The 12,255-nt window shown below is 53.2% G+C and overlaps 1 protein-coding gene across 3 annotated transcripts; it reads right to left on the bottom strand.

Annotated features, from left to right (window-relative positions):
* Positions 1–1,152: 1,152 nt before the first annotated feature.
* Positions 1,153–12,024, bottom strand: CCNE1 (cyclin E1). Of its 3 annotated transcripts, none has more exons than XM_072749626.1 (12): positions 11,927–12,024; positions 10,466–10,518; positions 10,269–10,356; positions 9,945–10,013; positions 5,999–6,144; positions 5,744–5,879; positions 3,586–3,732; positions 2,932–3,027; positions 2,581–2,715; positions 2,358–2,469; positions 2,121–2,278; positions 1,153–1,830 (listed from the first exon to the last, which is right to left on the bottom strand). In XM_072749626.1, the coding sequence occupies exons 2-12, from the start codon at positions 10,486–10,488 to the stop codon at positions 1,708–1,710; spliced, it is 1,233 nt and encodes a 410-aa protein (XP_072605727.1). In that variant the 5' UTR covers positions 10,489–10,518; positions 11,927–12,024; the 3' UTR covers positions 1,153–1,707. The 3 variants fall into 3 exon arrangements, with proteins under 3 accessions (XP_072605727.1, XP_072605736.1, XP_072605741.1); XM_072749635.1 differs by lacking the exon at positions 11,927–12,024 and adding an exon at positions 10,829–10,954; XM_072749640.1 differs by lacking the exon at positions 11,927–12,024 and adding an exon at positions 10,592–10,622.
* Positions 12,025–12,255: the final 231 nt, after the last annotated feature.

Below are 12,255 nucleotides of genomic sequence, written 5' to 3'. Positions count from 1 at the left end.
ACACACGGTCACCATTAAAAATTCCCTGCTTTTTAAGGTGGGAGCGTCTCTGCCTCCAATGAGGAAATAATTAGCTTGGAGTACCATTTGACTAAACACCAGTACATGTAGATTTATATTGAATGCATTTATTAGGAACGCTGTATTAAAACTTGCCAGAGGGATGCCCGGGTGGCTCAGGGGTTGAGTGTCTGCCTTGGGCCCAGGGCGTAATCTTGGGGTCCTGGGATGGAGTCTTGCATGGGCTCCCCGCAAGGAGCCTGCTTCTCCCTCTGCCTGTGTCTCTGCCTCTCTCTCTGTGTCTCTCATGAATAAATAAATATTAAGAAATATTTAAAAAATAAAAATAAAAAATACATTAAAAAAATAAAACTTGCCAAACTGTAACATCACAATGTAAAGGAGTAGGGTCTCTCTCCAACTTCACATAAATGATTTAAAATGGCTGTTCTTCCTCCTTAGAGTTTTACAAAATGAGATAAAATACCAAGTTGAAAATAAGTGGGATTTATTTGCTCATTCACCCTCCCTTCTTATGAACCCGTACATACACCGAACCATTGCAAGGAAGTGAGACACAAAAGCTGACGAGACGCCTGTGCAAATGTTCGACAAAATGCAGTGTGAGCTGAACGGGGACCTCCTCGTTAGCAAGGCACTCGGGGACTCCATCAGCGTCAGGGATCAGACCACACGGCGACGTCTGGCCTCGAGCTGCATAGGATTCTATTTTACATTTTCGTCTTTGGAGTATAGTTTTAAGCCTCCTACATTGTTAACAAATTCTCCAAACAGAAGTCCTTTAGGTTAAGATGTGGGTGAGGACGAAGACAGTACTAACACCAGTTACAGATGCTGTATGACCTTGGGCCTGTTGCAGGGCAGAGGTGATACCTAAGAATCCCCTTGGATGCAGACACCGCTTCTCAAGCCGCCACGGCCCGCCCGCGAACCCCACCTGAGCAGCCTCTGCGCAGGGCAATGCGGAAGAAAGGCCAAATTGGAGGCTGTACCTAAGGCTCACTTCAGAAGTCTTCTTTTAAGTATATTTGCTTGAAAGGTGTGAGCTTTCAGAAGCATGAAATTAAAAAAGAGACTTCGATAGAGCCACACTCGAAGATGACTTCTAACTGAATGATCAGACATAGCTCATAAAACCAGCTGTCTCAAAGACAGTGTTATCTTTATTAAAAAACGGATAGACATAGCAGCACTTACAAAACAACAGTTCATCAAAGGCATTATACATTGTCAACGGATAGTGTGAAAAGGGCAGGCCCCCAGCACCGCTGGGTGTGGGCTCCACATCACAACGCTCACAACTACCAGCCCTGCTCAACAGCACACAACCCAGCACATGCAAGGGGAGACCAAGAGCAACACGGCGCTCTGCAACTTCAAGCCTTTGTTATCTGCGTGAATAGTCAATCAAGTCAAGTATCACCCTCCTTAGCAGCATCTGGAGCACTCACTGGTGTTCTGGAGGTGGCTGGTGTACTCGACCCACTTATTTAAAAAAACCTAAGCATTCAATAAAAAACACTTCTCCCTGTCCAATGCCATCCACGGAAACACTTCGGTTGCAGAAGAGACGCGCTCTTCCACTTAAATATGTGTAAAAGCTAACGCGCGCCTCGGCCACGGCGCGGCAGAGAACTCGGAGCGGCGCGCCCGCCCGACGGTCTTTGGTGGAGAGTGCTGGTGTGCTCACGCCGTGTCCTGCCCGCCACTCTGCTTCTTGCTGCTCTGCGGGGGAGTGAGGACCCCGGTGGGGGGCGGAGAAATCCGATTCTGTTCAGACAATATGGCTTTCTTGGCTTGGGCTTTGTCCTGTTGGGAATAAAAGCGAGAAACGTGAAAATGGAAGACCCGATCCTTCGGGCTCGGCGTGCTGAGTGTGCCCTTCTGTGGCAGCGGGGGAACAAACGGCAGGGAGCGATGGACAAGGTCTCTGGTCTCCGTGCTATTTAGGCATCGCATCTGTTGAGTGCAAGTTTTCTTTTTCAAGGAACTAAAAGCACTGGGGTCTTTCTAGCCTATCTGACGCCTGCCTGCAGAGGCGTGCGGAGGCTGGTTAGGCAGTTTATGAGTTTATCTGGGCACGAAGGAACACTACTGACCAGCAAATCCAAGCTGTTTATATGGGTCTGGATGTTGTGTGCGTCTTCAGCGGGAACTCCCCTGAAGTGCTTCAGTTTTGAACTTCCCGTCTCCCTAATGACCATGGCAAACGGCACCATCCACTTGACACACTTCTCTATATCACACCACTGATACCCTGCAATGAAGGTAACTTTTAGGCTCAATCGGTTTGTAAGTTTAATCCACCTTGTGAATGGACCGGAAAGCCAACGTACCTGAAACCTTTTGCATCAATTCAGACGAAGAGAAATGATACAAGGCAGAAGCAGCAAGTACACCGTAGGGAAATTCTAAGCAGCCAACATCCAGGACACAAAGATCCAAAAGCTGTGGAGCAGAAAAGAGGCTGAAGCACACGGCCGGCCACCATCCATCCCTTCTAGGGCTCCTCAGGCTCACAGTGGGGTAGGTAGCCCCCAAGGGAGCGGAGCCGCTTACCTCTGCGATCTGTATGAAGATTTGCTGGGGATACTGTGGCAGGAGCACTTCATATAAGTCATTTAGATATGCAACCTGCATATATACATTCAGCCAGGATACAATGGTCAGGGGACTTAAGTGCCACTTAAGAGCCTAAGGGAAAACCGAGAGAAAGGAGACCAATGGCTGAGAGAAGAAAAAGACATTTCTGCTCCCCGAAGGCCTCTCAAGGAGTTCAAAACGCAGCCACATTCCATGCCACAATGTGTCCAGCGGGAGACCTCCTCTCAGATGCACTCACACGGAATGTGGAAAAGATATTATGTATGCACTTTAAAAAAAGGACTGAAAAATTACCTTGTAACCTACCTTCATAATGATTAATTCCATGCTAAGAATCTCCTCTCCTGAACATGCCCCATCTGTAACATAAGCAAACTGGTGCAGCTTTGGAGGATAGATTTCCTAAAAGGAAATAAAAGGGAGAAACAATTAGCAAGAATCTCTAATACTTCTAACTTACAATGTACTTCCAAAGTTACTGTTTTTAGTGCACTAGCCTGGAAAGAGACAGGGAACATCCACGGAGTAAATACAGGAGCTCCTCCACTGATCAAAGTGCATTTATTGTGAAAGAAACGAAACACCCACTGTTACCAATAAATAGACATAAATACAGCTTTTACTCGGTGGGGATATTTCTGAAATGGTCACCTTTTAAATACCTTTAGCAACACGTTTGAAAGTTGGGCCCATCCACCCTTCTAATCACACCAAAACTGTAGTCCTCTTGGGTCAAAGTTCAATTTTTGGGCTACCAGGAACTACACTAACCTAAGCGTTTTATACACTCGCTACTTCTCTCACTTCTTGGTTGATTTCTAGCCCTTTCTGCACGTATCTTTATACTTCGGACGACCTCGAATTAGAAAAACGCAGACAAGCATTTGGCCTCTTCCGGTCATCTCAGGGGATCTCAAGAAACAAAGTGTGCCACGTAACAAATATTTGAAAATGATTTACCTCAAGTTTGGCAGCAATAAATAAAGATGAAATCCCAATAAGCTGTAAAAGCGTTTTCACAATATTTTGTTGCGTTGCCATATACCGATCAAAGAAATCCTGTGCCAAGTAAAATGTCTCTCTGTGAAGTTTATAGACTTCGCACACCTGAAAAAATATTGAGTAAGTTTTAGAACAATTACTTGAGGAACAAGGACAAAAACAAGCCAACAAACAAAATTTGCCGCGAGTTTTGGTGAAGGACCAGAGAACCCAATCGAGAGAGAGGAACTTTGCTTTTCTGAAAGGACTGTTACTTGCTGGTCCCCGGGCACAAGCAGGGGCGAAAACCTGGGTGGAGCTCAGAGAGGAGGATTCAACGTTCTGTGATCGATACCCCAGTAAGAGCACGTGTTCATAGGCTGAAGGAGCATTTCATGGGAAGACTGAACGATGGTCTCAAACCCTAACACCAGGACCGTGCCTGCCCGGCCCACCTCACAGGACTGCGGAGAGGGCGTGGGGGGTGCACGCGAGGGAGCTGAGGACAAGGAAACACTGGGCCCCAGCTCCTCACCAGCATCGAACGTCTGACTGCGCTCGGAAAACTGCCGCTCCTACAGGCCTTCCCTGTGCCGCTGCATCTCATGGGGTGAACAGGGAGAAGAGGCCCCAGAGAAACAGCAAACAGAACCTTCACAGAAAATGCCATCAATCACTAAAGAGTATTTCTAAGGTCCAAGCTGGGGCATCTTTGAGGTCAGAAGTGAAACTGGAGCATCCGTCCGCTCAGGAACAAGCTCTCAGACCCCCGTCGCCCGGCTCACGGTCCACATGCCTGCAGCTTCGTCCCACCGAGCACCCAAAGGTCACCCTTCTGGCCTATCCTCTCAGTGGTATTACATGACTTTCTTTGGTTGACTTTCTGAGAAAAACCTTCCTTAAAGTATACGGCTTCAACTGCGGTATATAAAGTGGAACTTCTCAGTCACAACGTCCAGTGAGTTGCCGCCTAGGAGAGTGAAGCATCCTCCATCTAATGTTTCGAGGGATTATAAAACGTCTCGGGGGGCCCAGAAGGGCACGTGTGAGGCCTGGGGTAGGCAGGCCTGCCAAAGAGCTCAGTACAGAAAATGTTGGCTTTTCAATAACGAAAAGACAAGCAAATTAGTAACAGTGAGAAGAGCCGTCTTTTCTCGCCAACCACGTACGCTGCAGTTCACACATACCACGTCTAGGCCGTACAAACTCTGTAAGGAAAATACTGCTAGAAAATATTACAGATGAGAAAACCAAGATTCTAGCTTCAATGACTTGCCTGACAAAGACCCATACCCAGCGAGTTGGCAGCAGGGGATCTGAGCCTACGATGAGCATTAACGGGGGTGCGCAGAGCCCGGGAGTAGAGGCTCTCCAAACAGTACCTAACCGCGTTTGTTTTTAGGGAACACTCAGACACTCAACTTCCTTATGTCCTTCCTTTTTCATAAGACGGAGCTGCCTGAGAGGTCCTTCAGCATCACAGAAGAAAGCCCACATCCCACCACCCAAGGCTCCCGGTGCCTCCCGGTGCCCCTGCAGGCACTACTGGGTCACACACGCGTCCTCTCAGGAGAGGCACCACTGCCCATACAATAGCTTTTGCTGTCTAACAATTATCCATCACAATTTGTCATACTTGTCCTTTTGACCAGTTGTTGCAGAGAAATAAAAGATCTGAATACATTATTTTTTTACGATGCTATTCCTTGGGGAAAGAGAAATGGACTCCAAGGAGTTAAAAAAGAACAATGTAAGCTTTCTGACTGTTAAAGATAAGCCTGTTCATGTATTTTTAAAACTTATGATAGTGGCTATCAAACAGCTGTTATCTGCATTCCACCGGATAGATTCAAAAGCAATTTAATTAAAGACCAAATATCAATATTTACAGTTCAGTGGAAAAGAGAACTTTTGTAATTATTTGAACTTGGGAGAAAAAAAATTAAATGCCAACCTCAAAATATCTAAGAGGTAAAGAGACTTCAGAAATTCTTCTACGGAAGAACCCAAGCAAAAGAGTGGTACTTCGGAGACACAGAAAAGTGGCAATGGGGTAAGACACACAAAGAGGTCATCAAAGCCCAGAAGGTTCTAGAAGTGGTCAATGCTTCCAGTGGGCAGGAAGACTCAAGCTCACCTCCATCAACCAATCCAGAAGAATTGCTCGCATCTTGGGCTGCAGGAGGGGGTGCCGCTGCATAAAGTGCTTATCCCGTAAGTATGTCTTTTCCTTATTTAGCATAATTTTCCAGACCTCGTCTCTATTTGCCCAGCTACAAGAAACAAAACCAAGTGAAAGACAAGAAGTAGGCGTCACTATGCGTCCACACTGACTTGGTGAGATTGTGCACAAGGAGCAAAAGACCTGGAAGGCACGTGGCAGGCAACTTACTTCAGTAGAGGCAGCGGCGAGGCTCTGGAGGGCATGAAGCTCTGCGGTCCACACACGGAACTTGGGTATGTTGGCTCATCCTCTTCTTTGTCAGGTGTGGGAATCAAGGAGCAGGGGTTTTCACATGCAGGATTATTGTCCCAAGGCTGTAGAAGAAAACACAGATTCTTAAATGTTTGACAGGAACCAGCTATGTGTACATCCAGTGATTTGTAGAACAGCCAGTAAAACAGAAAATATCTTCACACTAGAGAGCAATCTCCAGGCCTAAATACCTATTCTGGCCTAAATGAGGATGGAGATGGAACGAGTAAGTAAAAGCCACAGTAAGGACTCCAAGCTTTCGTTTCACTTGCCACTGGCTTAGGAGTCTATGCAGTAAGTATCTAAGACAACTACAAAGTCAGTAGCATTTTATCCTCCACACTGTCGCCGTCAAACCAGTATCTGAGCAGGAAGATGGACCCAGGAGGGATTAAGACAAAATGCAAACAGCTCTTAGGAGTACAAAAATCGACACCACCACCACCTATACAAATCCACCTGCAGCTCGGTGAGAAACTGGGCATAACCTCTGAGGTATGCTGTGGGATTATTTGGTCACAACTCAAAGATTTGTTTTTTTTTTTTTTTAAACAGGTACAACTAATCTACCAAAACTTCTTAAAAGTGAAAGAATTCCAATAAAAGTATATTTACATGCGCACTGCACATTCACAAGCGTAAAGACCAAAAATGTAAATTACCATCTATATTTAGTGTCCCCCTCTTAAGGCGTAAAACCACCAAATGTGACATCTCCCGGTTGCAAGACCAGCCTAATATGTTACATAACGAGGACCTTTTGTTTTCCTTAACTCAAAACAAAACAAAAAGAATATCTGCCTAGTTAAAACCAAATCCAGGAATGGTCACAGGATATACTAAGAAGTCCGTGGAGATAGAAGCCAGATACCCCTGAAGACCTTTGAATCCTGCCCCCAAAGTCTTGCATGGAATGAGGATCCAAGAACTGATAAGGGAATAAACCATCATTAAAAACGCAAACAATATGCTTTCCTTTCCAAGATTCTAGGTACTTAATTTTATTCGATTTTCAGTATTTGGAAAATATCGGACCTACTGGAAAATAGGTCCTTTTGCCATTTACAAAGTTTTCTTCTTCAAGCTGCTCTGTTTATTGTCCTACTCTGAAAAGAAGCCTACGATGGATTTTTTTTTTTTTTTGAGTCGTAAGAGTGATTTTGTGGGCAGTGCGGCAAGTAACAATCCCGCCAGCACAGAAGTCCTGTGGAAGTCTGAGACTCTTGGCCTTTTGTTTTAAAGCAGACAGCTCATTAAGGCTGACCAGAGAAGAAACGGGACAATTAGAAATGAGCATGGGATGTGGGCTCCAGGTGCTGCCTGGAGGATACGGCAGTGGGGCGCGCACAGCACACCGGCCACTTTCAGAGGCGGCCAGAGCGCTTTCAGTGTGCTGAGAAGAGCAAAGCAGGATAAAGCTCTTCTCCACCCAGGGTGCAAAGAATTGGGCATGCAAATTAACCATGACAACTCCTGCCAACAGCTGTTCCAGAAGGGCAACCTCCCCTTCCAGCTCTAGTCTCATGTGCTGGTAGCATTTCCTTGACTCAAAACGAGTCACATTACAACTGCTTCAAGCTGCTCTTCATTCGAGAATGAATTCTAGCTGTGAAGGCAGAAGCTGGGTGCCACCCTCTACAGCCAGATGGCTGAAAGGGCTGAGAGCAGCCCTTGAGGATAAAATGGCAGCAGTTCCCAAACCGCAGTGCATAGACAGACTGGATGACCCACAAGCCACAAGTGGTTCGGAAACCTGGACCCTTTAGGATCCAGCACGTGAGGCACAATAATGAAGTCGAAGTCTCGGGTTTACGCTGGGTTTCAAAGAGGCCAGATCCATCCGACTTTAGGAAGGACCGGGATAAAAGCAAGACACCAATTTTGACTATTTCTAAACACCCCCGGCCCCTTATGCCACTTTTAACTAAGAACAGAACTACCTATGTACAGTCAGGTGCTGAGAAGTGACTACTACAAAGTCCAGGATTTCACTTCTATTAAAAAGGTGGGTCTCCTGCAAAAAGTTAAACAACCAAACGGATATGCTGAACGGATTTCAGATAAAAGGGTAGTCTTTTGATTAGGAAAGGCCTAAGGTAACACTCAAAGGTTCTCTGTGTCCTGACGAAGCACTTATAAGGAGTTTAGCATAATGCGCCACAAGTAGCTCCGGGCTGTACTGGGCTGAACTAGAACTCCTGACAAAAACTCCGTGTGATAATTGTGTTACCCCAAACTTCTAGCTTCATGAATCTACACAGGGAAAAACCAGAACGAGTGCTCCATAGATACAGATGGGCAATCTTCAAGCTATCTGCTCTACAAAACGTACCGAAACCTGTTGTCCTTAATCTCTGAACAACCAGGAAAATTCCTTCTCGTTAGTGGGAAATGATAGGAGCATTTAAATACCACAGCTATCGATGTGCACACTTTGGGGACAGGCCCACAGCCCGATTTCAGGCACCCTAGCACTGCTCCGATCCTCCTGGGGAACAAACTACTCCATCAAGTGGATATGGATGCCTTCGCTTCACTCTCAGAAATTTCAATTCCCAAAACAGCTGGGAAAATAAGCAATCCCGAGTTTCACAAAGTGGAGAGCCACTTTACCACGGCTCATAAAAATCAACCTGCTTAAAGTTTGTTTGTTTTTTGTTTTTTCAAGAAGAAAAGAAAAGAAAGGAATGTCTTATTTCCTTCCCTAAAGGAAAGTATTTCTTCATCTAATGAGAAGGAAATCATCAACCCCTTGTTCGATATTAGGTCGATCTCCCCAGAAATGCTAATTTCTAGGGTCTACATGCAGGGACGACAACTATCCTGCACACCCACCGCTTCAAAGCCCTTCACTCTGCCAGAACCAGCTGCCACAGCTGTTGCTCAGTGCCCAGCACAGCGACGTGCTGCCCACTGCTAACCTAGTTGGGACCAGAGCGCTCTGCTCAGATACTATTCCCACTCAAGCTTTTCTCCGTGATAGGGTCAGAAGGCCTGACCCGCTAGTTTGGAGATAGGCTGCTTCCCCTACTGGAGCCCTAACTACAGTCTCCAGCCATTTCTGGAGGTAGGAAGATAACGCAAGCTTTTTCTGCTAGGAACTGCTGATATTGTAACGATATCACGAGCACGCAGGAAATTTGGCGGCAACTCCATGACGGAGAGACAAGAGAAATGGCCTAGTCAATTTAAAAGATGTGTTGAGACACAGGTATCATCACAGAGAATGTTCCACTGATACTCCGGCTGAGGCCAGGCGGGGCCCCGGACAGCAGTCCTCACTGTAGGTGACTGCAGGACGGGCTGAGGACCTCCAGAAGCGGGGGGAGTTACATACCTGCTGCTCACGGGGTGGCGGGGGGAAGGGAGGTCCTTAGCACCAGGACCCAGAGACAGAAGCGGGGACGGGGAGAATTGGGGTCGCTTACGGACACACACAAACCCCCGCATCAGTCGCCGGAGAGCTCTGTGTCAGGAGCCCTCCCCCAGTTCCCCCGCCTAGAGACAGGGCTCGGGGATGGACTCCGCCCTAGGCCTGCACAGGACTCTGGGTCACTTTCTTGCCCTGAGTCTGAGTTTCCTCAAGGGCAAAAGGAGAGGACTGAGTTATTTGATGTCCACTCTGGTTCTTCGGGACATCAGCGGGTTATCTGTAACCTCGGAGGTGCGGGTGAGGAACCCAACGCCTTCCTGGGGTCCCACCGTTGGCTGAGGCCAACGCCACCGACCCGCCAGGCCTCAGCCTGTGGATCCCATAGATGGGTAGAGGAACACCTCCAGCAGGACGCAGCTGGACTGAGCGTCCACCTAAAGCACAAGGCGCAGCGGGCAGACCTCGCGGCCGGTGGGCATGTGAACCTACCTGTCCGCCGCACAGGCCTCTTGCAGTCCTGTCAATTTTCGCAACTTCTTCATCCGGATCCTGCAAAAACTAACGGAGGGCGACCCCCAGCCCCCAAGGAAACACACCAGACGGTCCAAAGACAAAAAACAGAGAGAGAGGAGAGAGAGAAAGTTGGTCAGGCTGCGGGCACCGCTGCGGCCCAAGGCAGTGCCACGCACCCTCATCCGCACAGGGAGGCAGGGCCCCGGGGGGGGGGGGGGGGGGGGGGGTGGGCCGCCAGGTAAGGCCGCCGGGACAGCCAGGACGGGGGTCTCCTCCCCCACCTGTCTCCTTTGTACTCACCACGGCCACATTTGCCTTCCTCTTCCTGGAGCGCGCAGACACGTCGGTGCCAGCGTCGTCTTTCATGGTGTCCCGGTCCTGCGCATCCCTGCGGGCCGGCCGGGGGCACGGGGTCAGCGCGGCGCGGCGGCCTGGGCGCCCCTCCCCCTCCCCCTCCCCCGCCCCCGCCCCGCGCCGCGCAGCCACGGGGCACTCACCTCTCCCTCCTCTCCCTCGGCATGGCTGCTCGCACGCGGGGCGATCTCGGGCCCTGGGGCACAGGCCGGGCGGGGGTCAGGGCGCGGGCGGGCGGGGGGGGCAGGGCGGCCGCGCGCCCCGGACACCCCTCCCCCCGCGCGGGCGGCGGCGGCGGCGGGAGGCTGCGGGCCGGCCGGGAAAATGGCCGATGGGCCCGGGGGGCCTGTCACCCGCCGCGCCGGGTCCGCAGCGCGCCCGGGGCCCCGCCGCCCCCGCCCCCCCCCCGGGAGCCCCGGGACCACCCCGCGTCCCGCCGCGCCCGGGCCCGGCTCGCCCCCCCCCACCCCGGGAACCCCAGCCCCGCAGCCCGGCCCGGCCCTCACCGAGCCCTGTCCGCGGCGGCGGCGGCGGCGGCGGGAGGCGGCGGGAGGCGGAGGCGGAGGCGGCCCGAGCGCGGCGGTGGCGGGATCCGCGCCTGCCCCCTACACCGCGCGGGCGCCCGAGCCGGCTGCTCCTGCGCCCGGCCGAGAGCGGGACATTTAAAAATCCCTGCGCGCGGAACCGGCCCCCGGCCCGCCCTCGCTCCCTCCCGCCAGCCTCCGCCCCGCCCCGGCCGGCTCCGAGCCCCTCAGCGGCCGCCCCAGGGCCCGGGCCCGCCCCGCCGCCGCCTGCAGGCCCGCCCCGCCGCCGCGCAGCCCGGCAGAGGCGCTCGGGACCGCGGGGGCGGGGCCTGCGGGGGGCGGGGCCTGCGGGGGCGGAGCCTCAGGGGCGGAGCCTTGAGGGGGCGGGGCCAGCGGACGGGGCCTGCGCGCCGGAGGACGGGGGCGGGGCGGGGCCTGCCCGGGGAGGGGCGGGGCCTGCGCGGGGCGGGGCCAAGCCACCGGGCCTGCGCGGCGCGAGGTGCGGCGCGGCGCGGGACGCGGGAGGCGGGAGGCGGGCGGCCGGCTGGCGCGCGCGGCGGGGGGCGGGGCCGGGGCCGGGGCCGGGGCTCGGGGGCGGCGGGAGGCCGCGTGGCCGGCCCGCGGGGGATGTAAACACGGCGCGCCGCAGGGTGCGGGCGGGCCGCGGGGAGCGGGGGTCCCGCCGGCCGCCGCCCCGCCGCGCGCTGCCCCTCCCGGCACGTCCTCCCCGCCCCCGAGACGCAGGGTTCCGGGCCGGGAGCCGGGGCGGGCCTGTGCCCAAGGTCACCGCGCCTGCTCGTGGGCCTACGACCTGGGCCGGCAGCCCCGGCCGCGCGTCCGCCCGACCTTCCGAGCGCGCGTTCGTGCACGCAGCCGTGGTGGGGCTGACCCGCCGGCGCCTGCCCTGGGGGCCGCTCCGCCACCTCCTCGCGGCTGGGGCCCCGGGGCCGGGCCGCCCCTCCGGCTGAAGGCTCCCGGGCCGGCTGCAGCGCTGCCCTGGGGCTCCCTCGCCCGCGGACCCGCGCCCCACCGGAGCCCTCGCGGCCGCTGCCCCACGTCCGCCCCCACGTCCTCTCTCACCTCGGCGGGAGCTGCCCTGCGCCGCGCACACGCCCTCGGGGTGCTCCTCCCTCCCTAGAACCTCAGGGTCCCCGGTGAACACGGAGTCTGGGGCACCCCGCCCCCCGCACTTCCTCTCCACCTCCTGCCCCGCTGTGTGTCCTTCACCCAACTTGCCGCCAGAAGCCTCGTGCTCCTGGTTTCCCTGTTCGCTGTCCCTCTCCCTCCCCGGAGTTCCGGGCTGCAGCCCCCAGCTCCTGGCGGAGCCCCCAGCCCCGGGGTGCCGGTGGGGGTGCGGGTGGGGGAGGGAGACACTTGCTCATCTCTGTGGGTGAGTTGTTGAGAAGCGT

This window comes from Vulpes vulpes, chromosome 1, assembly GCF_048418805.1.
Source record: "Vulpes vulpes isolate BD-2025 chromosome 1, VulVul3, whole genome shotgun sequence".
In the NCBI taxonomy this organism is placed as follows: domain Eukaryota; kingdom Metazoa; phylum Chordata; class Mammalia; order Carnivora; family Canidae; genus Vulpes; species Vulpes vulpes.
The sequence above is the reverse complement of the archived record's forward strand: the minus strand, read 5'-3'. Positions and strand labels throughout refer to the sequence as shown.